Source organism: Peromyscus maniculatus, chromosome 7, assembly GCF_049852395.1.
Source record: "Peromyscus maniculatus bairdii isolate BWxNUB_F1_BW_parent chromosome 7, HU_Pman_BW_mat_3.1, whole genome shotgun sequence".
NCBI lineage: Eukaryota > Metazoa > Chordata > Mammalia > Rodentia > Cricetidae > Peromyscus > Peromyscus maniculatus.
In genome coordinates, this window is record NC_134858.1 from 38,751,867 (window position 1) to 38,766,071 (window position 14,205).

General features: G+C 47.7%; 1 protein-coding gene across 1 annotated transcript in view; it reads right to left on the reverse strand.

The window, feature by feature from the left end:
• Sorl1 (sortilin related receptor 1) overlaps positions 1 to 14,205 on the reverse strand; it is a 171,488-nt gene that overhangs the window by 46,715 nt on the left and 110,568 nt on the right. The window contains exons 24-26 of the mRNA XM_006981235.4: positions 13,038 to 13,160; positions 8,092 to 8,211; positions 2,085 to 2,210 (exon numbers count right to left, since the gene is read on the reverse strand). Of these exons, the coding sequence (XP_006981297.3) occupies positions 2,085 to 2,210; positions 8,092 to 8,211; positions 13,038 to 13,160 (369 nt within the window). The remainder of the gene's footprint in view (positions 1 to 2,084; positions 2,211 to 8,091; positions 8,212 to 13,037; positions 13,161 to 14,205) is intronic.

A 14,205-nucleotide genomic window follows, 5' to 3' on the forward strand; every position in this document is an offset into this window, starting at 1 on the left:
GTAGTCGAAGCGGCTGTTGTGTGAACATCCTGAGAGCACAGTTAGACAGACCTAGATGGCATGGTGCGGGTCCCTCACTTCACATGCTCTCTTGATGCAACCAAGAGATGAGGTAAATGACAGAGGTGTGACAGACAGGGTACAGTGGTGGACCCTGCTGGCTGACTTCGGTGAGGAGATGGGGACCAATCACAATGATAAAAAGGATGAAGATCACACAGTAAACACAAACAACAGCAAGGTGTTTGCTATCGCTATCAGAGTATCACATATACCATGTAATTGTGTGTGCTACGTGTGTATATGGCTAGCAGTCTTATAGGCTCATTTCTCCAACACCACTACAAACCCACAAATGACACAACCCATCATGGTGTTAGGAAGGCTACAGGCTCATTACCTGACAGCAACTTCACATCTCTACAACTCCCATGTCACCTTACGGGACCATGGTAAACACAGCCCATCACTGACTGGAACGTCCTTACTCAGCATATAGCTATACACTCACAGAAATATTCTCACACATTTAAAGATATTAACCAATATGTAAAACCATTAGATTAGGGTTTCCTACAGGGACAAGGAAGAAAGCACGCAGATGGGGGGCAACGTTTACTCTAGACCCATTTATGTTCTTTTTGTTTTCAACTCCCTGACTGTACCATTAAAAATTCATTATATTTTTATAAGAAAAAGCAAAAGCTTCGGTGAACAGGGGGGAAAAGGATGCAAAATCCTAGTTATTAAATCCTGGGGTTTTGTTTGTTTGTTTGTTTGTTTGTTTGTTTTTGGTTTTTCAAGACAGGGTTTCTCTGTGTAGCTTTGCACCTTTCCTGGAACTCACTCTGTAGCCCAGGCTGGCCTCGAACTCACAGAAATCCGCCTGCCTCTGCCTCCCGAGCGCTGGGATTAAAGGTGTGCACCACCACTGCCCAGCAAATCCTGGATTTTTAATGCTCTACAAGACACTTAATTCTTTTCTTCAGGTATCCTAAGGCAGAGCCCTTTTGGAGTACGTTTGCTTAGAGCTGTTGAGAGCCTGGGGTTCACAGCCATTTCCAGTGGAAATGAAGCCAAAAAGAAGGCATCCAGATCTACCAGGGTAGGGGGAGGCTTTGGGAGCCCAGCGCTCGCAGTTCACGTTACAAAGACTAGTTCTAAGGCAAGGGAAAGTGTTGCAATCTGGCAAAAAGTCACCATCCCTAGAAAATTAGTCAAAAAGCATCGTTCAAACAGAGAAAAGGTCCATGGGTCTCATGAAAATGCTAATGCTGCTAAGGAAAAACAGTTTTGAAAAGAGGTAAAATAAAATAGGCAGAGTCATTAAGTCCTAAAAATAGCCAGGATGATGAGGTCTAATATCAAGGGAGACCACAGGGAACACACAGCATAGGATGGGGAGCGGGCACTTGGTGTAATCTAGTGGTGAAGGGAACCATGGGGAAGGATGGGGACTTCTGCCATCAGAAGTCCACACTATGTAAAGTGTCCCAGGACACAGCTCAAAGGCAAAGCCAGCCTTTGAAGGACATGGAGGGTTGTGCTGGCTTAACAATGAGAATGGGGAGCTCTTAAATGCCCAGCAGATCAATTAGATAAACCAGAAGACCATAATTAATACAAAATGAATATGCATCTCTCAGAAAAATGCTCACCACAAGAAACGCAGGTATATGGAAATAGCTAATTTTAAACTGTGGGAAGTGAAAGAAGATTGTGTAGGACTTCAATAATGACATTTGTCCACAAGAACTCCACTCCTATGAAAATTCAGAATGTCAGCAAAAGGAATATTAACAGTCAAGTAGAAAAGAGCTGTATATGTTGTTTTATTACTGTAGTGGCAGGGTGTGTGCACGCGCGTGCGTGCGTGCGTGCGTGCGTGCGTGCGTGCGTGCGTGCGTGTGTGTGTGTGTGTGTGTGTATGTGTAAGACTGCTACTGTGGGAAAACAGTTTCACCTGCCTGGCTCATCGGCTGACCCTCCCCTGAATGACAGAGACACCCCCACCCCACCCCCCCACCCCACCCCACCCCCGCCTCCGGGAAGGGCCAAGCAGGGGCCAGGGAATTTGCATTTACCACAGTTGACTGGATCCTCATCAGAACCATCCTGGCAATCTGCATCCCCATCACACGCCCACCGCTGGGGGATGCAGTGGCCGTTCTGACACTGGAAGTTGGAGGCCTCACAGGTGTGATAGATGGCTGTCAACAGAAAAGAGGAACAAGGTCATTCTTCCTGTCCCACCTCCCCCATCAAGTCCCAGAAGAACGTTCTACACCAGATCTCAAGGTGGGGACTTTGGGAGCAGCTGAGTTTCGCCTTGGTGGAGAGTTAGATACCTAGGGCTGAACTTGAGGTACAAGTAGTTTTCCCTGATACAAGTAATTTCTTTGCTGCTAAAGAGACGGGTGAGGGCAGGGGACAGGAGACCGGGGAGCCACTGAGAGTAGGAGCACTATCACCCTCCATCAATCTCTACCAGCCATTGACACACAGAATCATGTCCACCACAACCACCTGGAAAGAGAAAAGAGGAGGCTGTGCTAGAGAAACAGTCACTGCATGTTATAAAAATAGCTCCTTTGTACAAGGGCAAGATCACCAAGAAGTCAACCGAGAATGTGTCCACAGGCACCTGCGGGTTACGCCGGGTTATGTAAACCAGTAGACAGGCCTGGGCACCCACAGAAAAGACGCACCCTTTCCAACAATGGATGGAGCATTTCACAAATGGGAAGCTGCTGGGAGAGATTAGGAAACAGACACTGATGTGTAACAGTAGCAGACTGTGCTGCTACTTCCCACTCTTACGTAAGGCCCCTTTCTACCGACCCCATGAGCTAAGAGGTACTGTGTGTTCTGGAGGGAAGGTTATAAACCATCCTCAGCAGCTGTGTGGAGGCCTCAATTTCATCTCATCACCCTGGCTTCTGCTAAGTTACAATGTGACATGGCTTCATGTAATTCTAAGTATCACTACCCAGGTTTGAATGTGGAAAGCTTCAGGGCCACAGAACACAATGAATTCTTGCAGAATCTCAAAGAAAGTAAGCCTGGAATGTGGAATGATCTAAATCTTCCATCAAGGCAAGAGCGACATCTGCCACACTCAGCAGCCAGTACAAACATCTAAAAAGAAACCAGTGAGACAAAGAGATGCAGTACTTTATTTGGTTTTGGTTTACCCATTTATTTATTTGTTTTAGTTTGATTTAGGGTCTCTCTACATAGCCCTGGCTGCCCTGGAACTCACTGCGCACACCAGGCTGACTTTGAACTTGCAGAGATGTTCTTGCCTCTTCTTCCCTGGGATTGAGAGCTAGGATTAAAGGTGTGCACAACACCAGGCCCTAGAGGTGTTCTTAGATACTAACAGCCTCATTTGTGTACAAGTCATTAAACACATCTCCAAATCTCAAAGATCAGTTCAAGTAGATAATATCTGCAATCTACTTATGCCAACAGTGTAAAAGGCTTTTCCATCCTCTCATGAAGAAAGGGGGAGCTGGGTTTCTTTGTTTGTTTGTTTGTTTTTATCTGTTCCCTGCTGAAGAAAAGCCAGACCTTGTTCACAACTGACATAAAGAAAAACATTGGTTTCCCTGATTTACAGGGAACACACTCCAAGGCATGGATGACTAGAACTTCAGATGCTACTGAACACTACACACATATGTTCTAGTGTATACACACCCATGATGTTTACCCACAGAAATAGCAACCATAAACAATAGCCAATAATAAAATAGAACAACCATAACAATATGGCATAAAACTCAAAGTCAAATCACAGAGAGCAAAAACATGGGCAAGGAACTACTACAGCCTAGACTGGCTCCTTGTTGGTCCAGCTCTGTAAACAGATGTCCTCCCTAGAGGAGTACACAAGTAAGATCGGGCTGTGGAAAACAAGCTATAGACTTTTATCCAATCGAGATGACTGGGGATATGTTGTTGAAAGGTTGGAAAAATTGGTTTATAGTGTCCTCCAGAATTTCTACTGAATGGAAGGCTATTCTTTTGTAATGGCAAGAAGTACCCAGAACCTGGTTCTTCAAAGCACTTTAAAACAAGTACAATCCATTATCTGTCTTTTTATCTCTTTGAAGATGGAAGAAGCACACACGTAAGTCTATGGAGATTTTTGATGTTTGCAATCCCAGGCACTTAGAATCCATTAAACATCTTTAAAAATATACTTGGGTGTGTTACCTGAGTTTTTGTCCAGTCACAGCCATTACCTAGACTCTTTGATTTATTGATGTCGAGAGTCTGACCTCCTCTAACAAGCTTCAGCCTGGCTCACTGGCACAAAGTCGTCTAAAGCTATTACCACAAGAATCTACTTGTTATTCACCCTGTATGCTTTGTTTTTAATTGAAAACAATTTCAAAGTGCTGGGGGTGTTTCCAAATGACAACCCCAGAAGGCATGTCTGAGATCTCTGGTCTTTAGCCAGATGCTGAGACCAGCAAGATTCATCAGTTTGCGTAGTTTTACTCAAGTGACCAGGCACGTCTGGAATGTATAACTTTCCTTTTCTGGATTAAAAAACAAAAATCTTCTGAGTCACTGACTAGTCCTCTGGTTTTAAGTGTTTGAGAAACAGTGTGTGCTCAAAAATAATCCTTCAATTACCAAGATGCAGAGAATGATTGATTTGGGCTGCAGGATTTGGGGGACTTAAGGACTAGTTGCATGATGGGATTCACTGTAACTATGGGGTTAGTGAGGTAAGCATCCTACCACTTGCCCTCTGACTTTGATTTTCCTCAACTTATCAACATCTGTTGGAACACCTGGTAAAATCATTACCCTAAGGTAAGTGGGCCTAAACAGTTTAATACAGAAATCTAAGGAGGAAGACCACTGTCTTGTTTCTTACAAAGCACTGAACTACTAGGGAGTGCATCAGGAGACAGACATGTTACTAGAACTAAATTTGAATAATTAATGATATTAAAAAAGCATAAAGAGAACTAGAAAGAATTACAGGTTATATCTGAAAAAAATTACTAAATAGATGTTCTAGATACAAAAAAAGAAATGCCTATAGCCTTGGAAATAAGAATTAGATTTAGCTGAAAAGAGAACTGATGAACTGGAAGGTAGCTCCAAAGAAGTTAACTCAGAGTCCAGTAAAGGGTCCAAATGAGTGAATATAAAAAAAGGGAGAGGGAGCACAGAAGGATGTTGTCCAACAGAGGGCTGAAAGTAACTGCTGAGGACCAGGGGCCTTGATGAACTACCTAACTGTAAGGCCCTAGAACAGATGAAGAGCATAAATTCTCAGATCTTTTTTTTTTTTTTTTTTTTTTTTTTTTTTTTTTTTTTTGGTTTTTCGAGACAGGGTTTCTCTGCGTAGTTTTGCGCCTTTCCTGGAGCTCACTTGGTAGCCCAGGCTGGCCTCGAACTCACAGAGATCCGCCTGCCTCTGCCTCCCGAGTGCTGGGATTAAAGGCGTGCGCCACCACCGCCCGGCTAAATTCTCAGATCTTAAAAAGAAAACAAGTTTCAAAATAAAGTAGGTGAAATTTTACAACAATGAAAACTAGAGAAACAAGTATGGTATTATTACAGATAATCTGAGAAGAGAATTAAAATCAGCACAAGAGTCTATAAGAACTACAATAATTCCATCAATAAAATTACAGAAAAATACTATAAACTTAGAAATCTAGACTCATTTGAATCCGAGGCTAAGGCCTAGGAACATACTAGACTCACAAAGCCTGAGAACGTTTAACACTCTCAGTCTTATGTTGTAAGGACCCTGAAGGTCCATACATGGAAGGAGGCACTGGATACAAGATGATACCTGATAAAGCAACATATTGACAAATAAATTTGGTCATTAAAAGTAATAAAATGGAAGCAGGCAAAAGGGTTCAGCAGATGAAGACACTTGCTGTCAATCCTGATGACCTGAGTTCAATCCTTGGGATTGATACGGTAGAAGGAAAGAAGTGACTCCTGAAAGTTGTCCTCTGACCTTCTCAGGTGTCTCCACAGGTGTGTGCACTAATGCTGCACACACAATAGATAGACAGATAGATATACAGATAGATAGATACATGATGGATGGACAGACAGACAGGCAGGCATATAATAGGTAGAAACAAGTAATAATGACTAATTTGGGAATTTATTTATTTATTATTTGTTTATTTAGAGGTGATGGGGCGCAAACCCAGGGTTTCAAGCATGCTGGGCAAATGCTCTGTCGCTGACCTACACTCCCAGCCCTAATGTTCAAATTTTTAAAAGATAAAGTTAAAATATTAACAATTCAGTGATTTTAAGTACTCAATAGCTTAAAATTTATGCATTTTAATTTAGAAATTGTGGGCAGGGATTTAAAGTGCTGAGAGTCCAAAAAAAAAAAAAAAAAAAAAAAAAAAAAAAAAAAAAAAAAACACGTCTAAAGCGAACATCCAAACAATTAAGGTGTGTTGGAAGGAATAAAGACTTCAAACAGAGCCTGGGTAGCAACACAGGGGATCAGATGAGGAGTATCACGACACAGAGAGGGCAGAGAGCTGAGACCACCAGCAGGGCAGCCCATCCCAACCCATCTTCTTAACTCAACAGGTCAGGAAATGAAGTGTCATGCCACAGCATAATGAGCTCAGGTTCATCCTCCGACTATTCTGAGATGGTAAGAAGGAGAATCAACCTTAAAAGGATTTGGAGAACCATTGGCACAAGGTTGCTGTTAAATGGCAAAACTGGAGTTCCACCAGTGAGCCCTGCCTACAGGAAACCAGAGATAAAGCCTGGAGTCTATGACACGCTCCCCCGTAGCACTGAAGTGCTATTGATTCATTCTGCAAGCCTGGTACAAGCTGCTGGAAGCTGGGTTGGTCTAACATGGCAGTACTAACAAGGTGTTCCATCACACTGTAATTTACATACTGAATGCCCAGGTGCACCCTTCTAACACATTAACTAATTATCTATCTAAACTCAGACCAACAGACAGCATCCACATGCTTCTGGGCTCCCAGCAAGCTCACTCGACAGCCTTGTTTTCCTCTTCAATGGGCCACACATGCTGTGCAGGAGCACTGTCCTGCACCGTTCTCAGGGCAGAGGCACAGACACCGAGACCACACCCAAAACACATGTGGCCTTCACGGGGCTGAGATTGGGGACATTGTAGAGCATCCTAATCATACACAGAGCCATTGTTCTGGAGTGTGTAAGACCAAATAGAATTCCAGCTTTTAGAGGAATCCAGGAATTCAGGAAATTTCCTATCTCATAATTTTAGTTTTTGAAAAATTATAGTCATATAAAAACATAGGGTCAAAACAAGAGTAATAAAAAGTGTTTATTTCTCACAATCTTCCCAACTCCTTGAACTACCCAGTGTTCACCACTCCAAGTTCTCAATAACACACACTATAATATAAACTATACCATGCATTCGTTCACAAAAATAAATGTAGACATGACTGAAACCAAGAGAGGAATCCGAACATAGCCCCTACCTTACACCACTGAACATTCATTTCCCACTCATGAGGTCTCCAATCTCATTTCTGATGAACTCTTACCTCGAAGAAATGCAAGCCCCGTTTGCACTTTAACTGTTTCAGTGAACGCTTGGATGCTCCATTTTACCGACATGACCTGGGTTAGTGCTACTCAAACCATGGACTTAGTGGTTCACATCCACCTGAAACTCAGTTCTAGGGGATCTGACGCCCTTCTCTGACCTCCTCTGAGGGCACTGCATGCACATGGCACAAATATATACACGCAGGCAAATCCCAATACCCATAAAATAAAAGGAAATCTTAAAAAAAAAAAATACATGGTTCCTAGATCTGCAGTCAGTCTGTGTGAATGGTTTGCTATTTATTGGTCCTAAGAACCAAGAAGATGGATTCAGAATATAAATCCCTCAGGACACTGTGAGTTCTGCTCCTAGCTCATAATCTCATCACACACCAGCTCTGAGGAGGGCTGCTCTAGACGCTAGTTCTCAGCGTCTAATTTCTACGCCAACTTAAGGCCTCAATGCTAACTAGTACACAAGTAGATGAGCACTGTTGACTAGGTCTAGGAAGTACTGACCAGTACAGTTGGCTTCATCAGACCAGTCCCTGCAGTCGTTGTCTCCATCGCAAACCCAGGAGGAGCGGATGCACATCCCGGAGCTGCAGTTGAACTCATCGCTGCGACATTGATGCATCTCTGCAGGGGAGAGAGCACAGGGGGAATCAGGGAGGGCGCACTCAGAAGTCTGCCACTGGGACAATGCACATAAGAAGTCAGACACACGTCACTGATCCTTCAGAGAGCGTGGACCCAGAGACCTTTGCCAGGAGCCATCCATCATGGATCATCCACAGACACTGGACAGAAAGGCCTCAAAACAAGGCCATAAGGTCATCTAGAATAATTCCTACCATGCATTCTGGAAATGGGTTCTAGATGTGCTACAATACTGACACCTTGGGACTCCGAGGGGGGAAAAAAAACCTCGCTCATTTATCATGGCATCCATTTAGCCTACTCCACAAATATTTCTTCGCCTGCTACGGTAATGGAAAGAAAGTTGGGATGCAGGAAGCAGGGAGGCCAGAGGGCAGAAGTTCCAAGAAACAGAAGATCCCAGAGATACACTGTTGAGGAAGAGGCTACGTGGGCTGATCACTGGGAGATGCTCGCCTCAAGGAAAGTGGGTGTAGTGCTGAGATCTCTGACGGAGGAGACACAGCTCAGGACTTTCCTCCGGAATGCTCGTGGCTTTGTTCTTTAGAAGGAAAGTTTCCCGAGGACAATAATGAAGCATAGTTTCACCAAGGATTCCCTATAATACCTTTTCTAGGTCCTGGGGGAAATCATGAAATCCCACCGAGGACTGAACATGCCCCCACCCCCACATCCCTACATGGAAACCATCTCCGATGCAGCAGAATGAGACTGGACCTTTAGAAGGTGATTAAGAGCGGGATCTGTGACCTCACTGCAGGAGCAGGCACCCTTCACTACTTCTGCCATCTAGGGACACAGAGACGACACCACAGGATAGGCCAGGTCCTCATGAGATAGCAAATCTGCTGGGACCTTGACCTGGGAATTCCCAGACTCCAAGACAAGGAAAATTTAATCTCTATTGCTTATAAGTCATATGGTCTCATTTTAATTTTTTTTAACATAATCCTCAAAGGACTGAGACACAGAACTTCCAAGAGGAATTGTCTTAAGCCTCAAAACAACAGGAATGTAGATGAAGGTACTTGCCATGTAAGCCCAACACCCTTGGTTCCATCCTCAGAACCCGTGTAAAAATGGAAGGAGAGAATCAACTCCCCAAAGTTGTCTTCTGACCTCCACATGTGTGCCATGGTGCCTATATGCGCGTACACACACACACATACACACACACACACACACACACACACACACACACACACACACACACACACACACTACACGGGACCCAGGGCAGCTGTCCAAGTTGCCTTCCTCAAAGGCAGGTTAGCAGCACAGGTGGTGAAGGAGGCGTTCATGAAGAAAGAGGCTGAGACTCATGACGTGGACCAGCAACAGAGAACTACAATAAGTAGGATCCTGTGATGGGGCAGGACTGGGCCACGAACCCAAACTGGTTCATGGGATGGAGAAGACGGATGCTAAAGCTTTTGAATGCTCAGCAGTTTGCCCAGAGAGGGAGCCTAGACAACAACAGAGACTTGGAACCACGTGGGGTTATATTTCTTCTAAGGAAGGTACATTTCTACCCTACCCACACGCTTTAGCCTTCTGAGTCCTGGGGGCAGAAATGAAAGGATGAAGAAAAAAAAAAACTGTAGACCCGAAGGTTGTTTTTAAATGCATTTGCTGAAAGAATATCATGGAACAAAAATAAAACAAAAATCCCCATTCCTCCTCTAGGCAGGCCAGGGTACACTCTATGCAAAAGTGGCCCTGAATGTGTCCACTAATCTGCATGTGTTAAGATGATTTGTGGCCGGGCGGTGGTGGCGCACGCCTTTAATCCCAGCACTCGGGAGGCAGAGCCAGGCGGATCTCTGTGAGTTCGAGGCCAGCCTGGGCTACCAAGTGAGTTCCAGGAAAGGCGCAAAGCTACACAGAGAAACCCTGTCTCGAAAAACCAAAAAAAAAAAAAAAAAAAAGATGATTTGTGGTCAGCCCCTGCTCCACTAGATCTCGTCCCTGTGAGTCAAGCCACCTGCTCCTAGCAAACAAAGCAGGCCTTGTCCATGTGCGCACACACAGCGTGGCTGGACCTGACCTTGCGGACAGAAGGGAGGGCCAGCGAGGCCTCAGCAACTCATCACCATGTCTGGGTTGGCGTCTGGCCTCCGTTCTCACTTCCCTTCCAGTCTGGTAGGTTCCCAGGCTGGTGCACGACACACACACACACACACACTGCATTAAATCTCCTTCTACAGTAACAGCTCGGGACCAGTGCCTGTTAAGACAGTGCTCATAGAATGAGCACGGCAGTGCCACGCCACAGAAAGGCATTGCAAAAGAGGAGGCGTGAGCCCCAGGTCCTCATTCTGACATGAGATGACCCCGTCATCTTGAATAATCCCACTGAGGAGGCCATTAAGATAGACCCCAGTCAGAGAGTAGACGACAGGCCCTCCCAGTCCCTGTGATGGCAGCACGTTGTTCTTCCAAATACAAAAACCTCCATTTAGAAAGCCCATGCTGAATCAATGCTGCCAGCCGACCTCTAACAGAGTTTATGACCTTAGCTTGGTTTAAAAAGAACAACGGTGAATCTGTGCCGCTGGGCACAGAGGCAGGGATCTGTACTCCCAGCACTCAGGAGCCTGGGGCAGGAGGATTACCCTGGAGTTCTAAGCCACCATAGACTATATAGAGAAACTGTCTCCAAAAAATGGAAATTAACGGTCACAAAGGTAAGATCCTGGGGCCATCATCCCACTTGGTCAAAAGAGGGGGGGGGGTCCTCTATAGCTACTAAGGACCCAGTGATTCTGGGGGGCAGAAAGGTGACTCAGTGGGTGAAGGGCTCACTATGCAAGACTGTCAACCCGAGTTCAATCCCCACAACCCACGCAAAGGTGGGAAAGTGAGAATTGACTGACTCTGAGGAGTTGTTCCCCCTCCACACACACTCACACACACACAGCCCCTCCACACACATACAAACCATGGCGCACACACTCACATAGACATCATGGACACATGCAATAACAATAAATTAAATGAAAAAAAAAAACCAAAGAACTCGCTGAATTCACTCAGAAAACATACATCCTTGCTTTCACATCTCACAGCTTGTCGAAAAGAGAAGGCAGGACCCATTTTTCAGATTAGAAAACAAAGGCTTATCAAGAAGCAAGCAGTGGAGGCTGAGTCTAGGTGTCATCCCCTAACCGGGAATCCAACATCCCATTTAGTCAGAGATTAAGTCTTTCCAGAGATAAGTATTTCAGATAACTGAATGCCCATGAAAGAAAGTGAAGGGCTCAACAAAAACTGGGCAGAGGAGAGAAGTGACCCCGCCATGAGGGTGGAAGTGGGCATGGGGCTGGGAGACGTCAAACCCCAAGAGTCCATCAGAAATCCTCTACTCCAACCCACCCCATGCACTCACACAGCCCTGGGAGCAGCGTGAGGACCCTCCCCCAGAGCACCCCTGACCACAGTGAGAGGACCCTCCCCCAGAGCACCCCTTACCACAGTGAGAGGACCCTCCCCCAGAGCACCCCTGACCACAGTGAGAGGACCCTCCCCCAGAGCACCCCCTTACCAGTGAGAGGACCCTCCCCCAGAGCACCCCCTTACCAGTGAGAGGACCCTCCCCCAGAGCACCCCTGACCACAGTGAGAGGACCCTCCCCCAGAGCACCCCCTTACCAGTGAGAGGACCCTCCCCCAGAGCACCCCTGACCACAGTGAGAGGACCCTCCCCCAGAGCACCCCTGACCACAGTGAGAGGACCCTCCCCCAGAGCACCCCTGACCACAGTGAGAGGACCCTCCCCCAGAGCACCCCTGACCACAGTGAGAGGACCCTCCCCCAGAGCACCCCCTTACCAGTGAGAGGACCCTCCCCCAGAGCACCCCCTTACCAGTGAGAGGACCCTCCCCCAGAGCACCCCTGACCACAGTGAGAGGACCCTCCCCCAGAGCACCCCCTTACCAGTGAGAGGACCCTCCCCCAGAGCACCCCTGACCACAGTGAGAGGACCCTCCCCCAGAGCACCCCTGACCACAGTGAGAGGACCCTCCCCCAGAGCACCCCTGACCACAGTGAGAGGACCCTCCCCCAGAGCACCCCCTTACCAGTGAGAGGACCCTCCCCCAGAGCACCCCTTACCAGTGAGAGGACCCTCCCCCAGAGCACCCCTGACCACAGCGTGAGGACCCTCCCCCAGAGCACCCCTGACCACAGTGAGAGGACCCTCCCCCAGAGCACCCCCTTACCACAGCGTGAGGACCCTCCCCAAGAGCACCCCCTTACCACAGCATGAGGACCCTCCCCCAGAGCACCCCTTACCACAGTGAGAGGACCCTCCCCCAGAACACCCCCTTACCACAGTGAGAGGACCCTCCCCCAGAGCACCCCTGACCACAGCGTGAGGACCCTCCCCCAGAGCACCCCCTTACCACAGTGAGAGGACCCTCCCCCAGAGCACCCCCTTACCACAGCGTGAGGACCCTCCCCAAGAGCACCCCCTTACCACAGCATGAGGACCCTCCCCCAGAGCACCCCTTACCACAGTGAGAGGACCCTCCCCCAGAGCACCCCTGACCACAGCGTGAGGACCCTCCCCCAGAGCACCCCTGACCACAGCATGAGGACCCTCCCCCAGAGCACCCCTTACCACAGTGAGAGGACCCTCCCCCAGAGCACCCCCTTACCACAGTGAGAGGACCCTCCCCCAGAGCACCCCCTTACCACAGTGAGAGGACCCTCCCCCAGAGCACCCCCTTACCACAGTGAGAGGACCCTCCCCCAGAGCACCCCCTTACCACAGTGAGAGGACCCTCCCCCAGAGCACCCCCTTACCACAGTGACTCTCGTCGCTGTTATCGCCACAGTCATCTTCAAGGTCGCACTTATAGGAGAGTGGAATACAAGTCCCCGACTCCTGGCACCGGAACTGAGTGTCTGCATCACAGACCGTGGTGGCTACAGAGGAAAAGAGGGGACACGTTCGTTACATCCGGTTCATCCTGCCCCCCCACAAACCTCCCACCAGAACAGCAAGCAGCTAAAGCTGGAGGGAGGGAGACTTTCATTAGTAACCATAACCAGACCTCAGGACAGAAACCACCGCACAGGAACCTGAAACTCACGTGCGAGTTAGGTAAGGGCATGTGTTTCCAGGGCCAGCTGGAGAGAGAAACAGGGCCTCGAAAGCGAGACTGCATTCTGGCTGGGAGAGGAGTGAGGGGCGGAAGCAGCCCCTAAAATCCTTCAAGGCTGTGAGGCACTCTTCCCAAGTGGGTGACGTAAACAACGTTGTCTACGGAACTACCACAAGGGAAGCCCAACCCGACACCAGCAGCTGGCACACCACCCCAGGGAAAGGAAAGCGTAGCTAGATTCCCACCACAGAAGAGTGTATCTGCACTCAGTGAAAGCAGGGGTTCGAATCCTAGCTCTAACTCTTCCTCAAGCAAGTAATTTTAAGCCCCCTCAGGTGCCCTTTTCCTCTGCAGTAAAGTGAACGTAAGGAAAAGCATGCCAAGCCCTGCTACCTGGCGGTAGTACGAGGGATACAGGGTTATGGCCACACCCTATCAAGCAGACTGTAGAGAATGGGTCCTAATAAGTGTCTCTTTTCTCCCTCATCATAGCGATGGGTAGGGAAATAGATTAACTCCCTCTCCTAAGCAGAAATGTCCTGGCAGATCCGGAAATGTGGAAAGTCCCTCAGGAGCCACGCAGGGGAGGAAGGCTGCTCTCCCGAGCTGCTAAGGGGCCGACCCAAAGAGCGGGACAGAGTCCCGGCACGGAGGCTTGAAGGTGCACAGTAAAATGACACTCCAAATGGCAACGCTGCTGCTAGACGTCCCAGCAGCTCTTATTTGAGGTTCCATTTCTTCCCTGTAATTGAGCTCGTGGTAGGAGGCCGGGGATGAATAGGAAATGACAAGACTACAGGGGATTCACGTCAAAACCTGAGCGTCTGACATCCACCCAGCTGGAGGAGTCTGTTTCACGGGAGGCA